Source organism: Gymnoscopelus microlampas, assembly GCF_963454915.1.
Source record: "Gymnoscopelus microlampas genome assembly, chromosome: 10".
Classification (NCBI taxonomy): Eukaryota; Metazoa; Chordata; class Actinopteri; order Myctophiformes; family Myctophidae; genus Gymnoscopelus; species Gymnoscopelus microlampas.
Window position 1 is genome coordinate 47,458,549 of NC_139947.1, and position 7,775 is coordinate 47,466,323.

The following is a 7,775-nucleotide window of genomic DNA, read 5'->3' on the forward strand; positions in this document are numbered from 1 at the left end:
CTAGGGGTCTGGCAGTACCAGGTCTCCTGGTTCACTTGTTTTACTGAGGTTAAGTTTAGGAATAAGGTTAGGTTTAGACATAGTTTTACTGAGGTTATACGTTTAGGAATAAGGTTAGGTTTAGGCATAGTTTTACTGAGGTTATACGTTTAGGAATAAGGTTAGGTTTAGGCATAGTTTTACTGAGGTTACGTTTATAGGAATACCTGGTGGCGACCGTTCCGAGGTCGCCGGATTTGAACCGGGGCGAGCGTGTTTTGGGGCGAGCGTTGTATTCCGACAAGCTGGTGCCTAATGTCCTGTCATACGACGGTGTCACACACATCAAGCTGACGTGTCGCACCCGCTACACGTTGTTGTGATCTTGTAGATGGTGTATTTTTCGCCACTCGACATCGTCGTACGATGAAGTCTGACTCGGGCTCAAGCAGTTGGCCTCAAGTATTTGCTGGCTGCCATCTTCTCAGCCCTTCAGTCTCAGTGGACACCCCGGGGTGGAGGACAGGATCTTACTGAACTCGGAGCGGAACTGTCGAGTGACCATGGTGTAGATGAGGGGGTCCACCGCGGCTGGCACGCAGGTTAGGACCATCGCTGACGTCTCCAGCTCCATGAAGAACTGTGGCAACACAGTGCAGAGGGAACAGGAGGGGGATATGTTATAGGACAGTTGTTCTCAACCTTTTCAGGCCGTGACCACCCCCCCCCCCCCCAACCCAAATAATCATAATTGAACTGGGGACCCCCCCACCCTGACACTTGGAATGTAGGAGTGAGGTATTCAATTGTGTTTCGCATTGTGAGCTTGTAGATCGGCTATTTTCAATGTTTGACCAGTTTTTATTGTATCATTTGTTGATTACTTTTGATGCAGTAACATAAAAAAAGGAAAGGTAACTAGCGATATTGAACTTTCCCCTGTGGGAGGTCTTCAGGTTTATTACTATGATTGATTGTAGAATTGGGTTTTGAGAGTGACTGAGAGTACAAAAAAAAAAGTTTATATAAAATTAAATAATTTGAAATGTTTTTCTGTTGGGGCGGGCACTAAGTATTCCCATTAGTTGCATGATGCCTGGTACAGTTCTTTGTGACTCACAATTGTCATATTAGGCCATATTGTCTAGCTCCTTTTCCTTCAGTTTCGTTCCCATCAAGTGGATCTAAATAATCTCTGCTTCTTAAAAAAGATCTATTGGTAGTAAGAAAAAAAACTACCGACATCTGATTCGGCGCAGTATTTTTATAATTAGAGTTTAAAAGTCGGTACTATTTTCTTAGCAGCGCAGTAATACATTCAAAGGAGTGGTGCGGTTTTTGACACGTGATTCCCGTTACAACCAATGGAGTTGCCTCTTCCGCCTCACCACTTCCTGCAACAACGGCCATAGCAACGGTAACGTCCGAAGAAAATACATGAAAACAAAGAAAATATCCTTCAAAAGCACGTCAAAAGGACTCGAAACGATGCTATATGAATCTTATGTCTGACCAGAAAGAAGAGGTTCAGGAATTTACACGGACAAGATGGGACACATGAACAACAAGCCATGGATACACGACGGTCGTCTGTCCCGACCGAACTTCAACCAGGTGTTTGCACTTTTCCATTTACGGCCCGTACATCTACATAAACGTTCAGATTTCAAATATAAAGTGCTTACCGCATGGCCATTGATGTTACAATTCTATATGGTCCCACAGAAATACCCGTATATTCCGTGTTGTTCAATAAAGAGTATTCTTAACCGATCGGTGACCATTTTCTCATAGATGTATAATGTATCAGAATGCAATACACCTCCCATCCGATAGGGTCGCATGGTTGAAAGGATATGGTGAAATGGCTACCGATCGGATTAACAGGCTTTTTATTGAACAATACGGAAGATACAGGTACTTCTCTGGGCCCGTACATAATTGTAACATCCATGGCCATGGGTAAGCATTTTAAATCTGAAATATGAACGTTTATGTAGATGTACGGGCCGTTAATGGAGAAAGTGCAAACACCTGGACTGGTTGAATGTTTCAGGGCTAGAACGTGCATCAACGTTACTTATAGACATCAACATTGTGTGGATATGGGTTCTTACAAGCCTCCTGAGGAAGCTGGGTTTCACGCAACATTCTACCAGCGTTTTATTGACTAAAATACATTAATGTGATTAATGTGAGAGGAAAACGGCAGAAGGATCAACTCTCTCAAACAGAAACGTCAGCAGGTGAGCCACATTTTAACATGAGACTGAAATAATTTATTGTGTTATTATTAGATAAAAGCATTGAAAATAGCAGATCTACAAGCTCACAACACATCACAACGCGTTGTGAGCTTGTAGATCTGCTATTTTCAATAGATTTATTTGGGGGGAGACACATTTTAACATGAGACTGAAATCATTTTTTATGTTATCACATGAAAAAAAAAATTGAAATTAGCATATCTACAAGCTCACACGTCGGGTTGTGAAAGTAAAACTACTGTACCTCAAAATTCTACTTGAGTACAGTAGCCTACTTGAGTAAATGTACTTAGTTACTTTACACCACTGAAAGTACAGGTACTAAAAAAACGTACAGTACTCAAGTGAATGTCCACCACTGCATCTCACCAGTGCTGATAAAGCCCATAAGCTAATTGGCAATATGGCCAAGTAAGAGATTGTAAACAAAACATGCATGTCAATATTGGACTGTCAAATATTGATTTGTCATTTTATGATTGTATGGGTGCTATTACTGTATTTTAAACATTCGTGTGTCATTTAAGTATTAGATAGCCTGCACCTTTGACTCTAGCCTAGAGGAAGCCTTTATGACAAAGGTCATTAAATACCAACCACTCCTACATACCATCTCAGAGCTGGGCTATTAGGTGCAGACTATTTGTTTTTATATTTGGCAGCCTATAGGACATACCCACATACTGGCTGTTAGAGGGTTTCAACAACTTTGGATGCCCAAAAAGGAGGCAAAAAGATTGGCAAAGTATTGTGCTGTAATTGGCAGCCGCCATATATGGCGGAGACGGTGTTACTTATACCCATAGAGTACTGAGTGACATGTTTATTGTATCGCGAAGTCATATGCCAGGATTATGTGAATGTAACCTTACTGCACCTACAGTATAATATTTGTGTCCCTGTATGTTTCTCCTTTATGTGAACATAAATAAATGGTTAGAGTGTGTGTGTGTGTGTGTGTGTGTGTGTGTGTGTGTGTGTGTTTGTGTAAGTAAATGAACCACCCTTCACTGACCGCTACAAGATCTTCTGTGAGAGTCATCTGCCATGGCTTATAGTTGACCAAGAGGTGCTGAAAATAAACCAGCTACGAAGGATGTTCACAGTGAAGAAGCATGAGGATCTTGATGCTTCACACTACAGGTAAATCAAATACTATGTGTGTCTCTGACAGTTCTGGGAAACAAAACAAAAACCTTTTTGCTGAAAAGTATATTATAGATGTATTCCCTCACAAAAAACATCTATGAGAGTATATTTAAACTAAATTGGCGATCATTGTTAATACGTCTTTATTGATACACTTGTGCTCATCTTTCCCTAACATTTTATGTTGCAGGCAGGATAAATTGAAGCGGAGGTTGACCCTTGAATTTTCCCCCAGCTGGTTTTTCACTGCCCTACCAAGTGCAACATCTCTGAACATACATACATGTCCTTCCTAGGTATTTTAGGAAAAAGGTTTGGTGATGCAGGGCTGCAAGACATACTCATTGAGTCAAGTTGGTGCCCCAAATCCATCAATGGTGTGATCAGTGGTCATCCACAGGAGATTCAGTCTGCACTTTCATATTTTGTCATATTTGTATACTATTTAGCTGCCGTTGCACTGTCAACCAACATTTCTCTGTTCATACCTGTGAGTGACACAGAAGGCCTGATCTGGGGGGTGGGTGGGAGGGTTGATGTACCACTGACACATGCTGTGACACACTTTGGTATTTTAATAAATATTTCATACCATATGTTGTAATAATTTGGAGCTTTAGTGTTTTTATTTTACTGTAGTCCATTTTTGGCATTATTCCAATCTAGAGGGCTGATTTTCAGCCATTAGTGCTGCTTTTTTTCTCCTACCTTTCAGTACACAGTAGGTTATGACATTTTCTATGTATGAAATATAAGCTTTTAGCTAAATGTGCTATGTGTATGTTTCATTGTGCTGGGCACCAATCACTTCAGTAGAAGCGTTTTCTTTCTACATTTCATGATCAAAATTCAAACATGAGGCACCAATACTTGTTTCAGATGTTAGGTACATGTATTTATGACATTTGAGAAAGATTTTGTGTTGCCAAAATCAGTTTTCAATATTTTACAAGCAAAAATAGCAGCACAAGATTTTCGTTTTTTGGTTATTCACTTTAATATACATTTCTGGCTTGTGAAAAAATACTGCAGGATTTTGTGCGGAGGTATTTTAACCCAAAGTCCACAAGGGTATTGTCTAAAAAATGCATTGAAAAAGTAGATCCAAGACATGGGAACGAAATTCATTTTCTAGGCACTTCTTGGAGGGTCACCACACGGCCTATATCAAAAGTTTACATGGACATGATGAGATTTGTTGACACAATGTCAATTCTATATGTTACATTTGGTGAGGGAAGAATGTCACTTCAGCAAAAGCACTACATTTTCTTTTTCTTTTCTCTCTTTATTTTTTCTTATTTTTTGTGGGTATTAAAAATGTCTTATAAGTCCTTAAATTGTCATTTCACTGGGGACCCCCCAACAATCATGTGGGGGCCCATCTGGGGTTCAGGCTGAGAACCACTAGGATATGTTATAAAATTCATTATATCTTTGATGTCGAGCTCCGTATTTCAACGTGTTTTTTTAATGCCCTACTTTGTCATACAGCAGTGTCGCCCCAAAAGTAGCGAAAACAGCAGATCTACAAGCTCCTGTAGATCTGCTATTTTTGTGACTAAATAACTACATTGGATCCATTTGAACACAGGTTTCTTTTCCCCATTTCATGAAAAGTAACGTTTCTTCTGCATAGCAACAAAGATTATGATAATAGTACATTGCTTTGATTAGGTGATTATTATATTGGCATGCTGCTATATAGTGCAATAACTCACCAAGTCAGGCCCGTGCCCTGAGATGATGTTGATCAGCAGAGTCACCACCATGGGCATCCAGAAGAGCGTGAACGCGATGATGATGTACCCGAAACGCTTGGCCAACTTCCCCTCCATGCGTTTCTTTCCCCGTTCCCTCGCGTGGGGGGTCAAGAGACACACCGCCCCCACGATCTCCGGACGTGATACCACCGTGGCGGATCTTTTTAGAGATGATCGGTTCTTCTCCCTGGAAGGAGGACTGGCCGCTTCTGCCACGGTGATGACCGGGCACTGCTGCCCGCTGGACGAGCACACGGCGGCGGCGGCGGCGGGGGGGAGAGAAGAATCGGCGGGAGCTGTCCGGGGTGCTGAAGCTGCTGGAACTGTCCTCGGTCCTGAAGCTGTGAGGCAGTGGTGTAGAGTAACTAAGTACATTCACTCAAGTACTGTACTTAAGTACAATTTTGAGGTATTTTTTACTTTACTGAAGTATTTCCAATTGTCTGTACTTTTACTTACTACTCCACTACATCTCAGAGGCAAAATGTTAACTTTTACTGCACTACAACAATTTGAAAACGTTATAGTTACTTTGTAGATTTTGGTTATTTATACAAAACATACACAACTTCAGATCTACAAGCTCACAATGCGTTGCAAAGCGACGCGTTGTGAGCTTGTAGATCAGCTATTTTCAAAAGATTTTTATACATTTTGAAAACTTTAAATGGGGCAGTCTGCATAATGAGTAAGCCTACTTTTACTTTTGGTTCTTTAAGTACATTTTGATACCAATACTTTTGTACTTTTACTCAAGTACATTTTGAATTCCAGACATGCAGAGTATAGCCTACTTCTACATTGCAGTATTGATACTTAACTTAAGTTAAAAAAAGAAATAGTACTTTTTCCACCACCGGCTGTGAGGCTGAGCCAGCTCCACACGTGTCCCACCACCGTCGGCCTCAGCTGGATCCCGCTGTCGAACACCTTCTTGCTGTGCTGCCTCACGATGCGGAATATCCTCAGGTAATGGACGATGATCATGGTCAGGGAGCAGCCCCACACCGGCACCAGCACGTAAGCCCCAAACGGGTCCGTGTAATCGGCGTGAGACTCGTCGCGGAACTGGCCCCACACCAGCCGACGGCAGAGCATGTAAAACACGGCCTGTTTGGAGAGGGTCAGCGAGACCACGGCCAGGACGAGCCCGCACGCCCAGATGGAGAGGATCCACAGGCGGATCCTCGCCCTGCGTCGCTCGGTCTGCATGAACGGGTGGGCGATGGCCTGGAAGCGCTCCACGCTGATGCCGACCAGCGTGAGCAGCTGGACGCAGCTGCACAGCGCGTAGATGAACTGCTGCAGGGCGCACAGGGCGGGCGACACCGAGCCCTCCTGGCCGTAGCGCAGGAGAGAGAAGAGCAACAGCGGCGTGTCCACGGAGCACTTCAACAGGTCACTGGCGGCCAGGCTGACCAGCAGCGCGTTGTTGGAGTTCTGCAGGCTCTTGGTCCGGTACACCACCCAGCACACCAGCAGGTTCCCGGGTAAACCCAGGACCAGGGTTAAACTCAGGATCGCGCAGTTGAACGCGAGGAATATCGCGTCCGTGGTCGCGTCGTCTGCCGCCTCGTCGCCGCGCGCGGCAGCCGTTTCGTTCCAAAAAGTATCCGGATCCATCATGATCTCTCAGCCGTGTTTTTGTGTTACCGTCTCTCCTCCTTCCTCCCACGGGAGCAGCTGGTCATTTACCGAGCAGCAGCCGAGTTCTTTAGTAACTGTGTACTGTGTGTACATAAGTTTCATTAACTATTATCGCGGACGTCTCTGCGTCGCTGGGATATGAAGCCGACGTCATTCGGAATCGGGTCTGTGCGCATCATAGGTGTAAAGTACATTTACATTTACTCAAGTACTGTACTTTTTTAGGTATTTTTACTTACTGGAGTATTTCCAATGTTCTATTCGTTTACTTTTATAAGCTACTCCACTATATCTCAGAGGCAAATATTGTAGGCTACTGTACTTAGTTTTACTCCTCTACAATTATTTGAATACTTTAGTTACTTTGCAGATTTGTATTATTATTACAAAACATACGTTAACCTCTTCAGCCCTATACTGCGGCTATTTGAACATTGCCGATCTACAAGCTCACAATGCCGTTGTGAGCTTGTAGATAATGCTATTTTCGAAAGATTTCTAAGGGACATTTCTATGGGACATTTCTGCATAATGAGTACTTTTACTTTTGGTACTTTAAGTACATTGATGCCAATACTTTTATACCTTTACTCAAGTAAATTTTGAATATCGAATTTTTACTTGTAACAGAGTAAAACAATATTGTGTTGTATTGTGGTATTGTTACTTTATACTTAAGTAAAAAAAAAAGTTGGAGTACTTTTTCCACCACTGCTGTGCGCATAGAAGAATGCATGCATTCATTCAGTCAAATTAAAGTGACCCTGTATCAGCCAAAAGACACTGTATTGCCTATTAGGCTACTGTGTTAAATTCGTAGTCTTGTCTGATGTAGGAAAGACGAGCTAATCATGTCTGCTATTATAGCACAAGTTACAGCACAATAACTGTCACTTGAGGTCTAGTCCAGGGGTCTTCAATAGGGGGTCTGGGACCCCTAGGGGGTCCTCAGAGTTACTACAGGGGTCCG

The 7,775-nt window shown here is 42.7% G+C and overlaps 1 protein-coding gene across 1 annotated transcript; it reads right to left on the reverse strand.

Moving 5' to 3' along the window:
- Positions 1–463: 463 nt before the first annotated feature.
- LOC311054259 (D(2) dopamine receptor-like) lies at positions 464–6,781 on the reverse strand (the record flags this gene model as incomplete). Its single annotated transcript, XM_084070135.1, has 3 exons — positions 464–619; positions 5,117–5,499; positions 6,004–6,781. 3 exons carry the CDS (start codon positions 6,779–6,781, stop codon positions 464–466), a joined length of 1,317 nt encoding a protein of 438 aa, XP_083926261.1.
- Between the last annotated feature and the right edge of the window lie 994 nt (positions 6,782–7,775).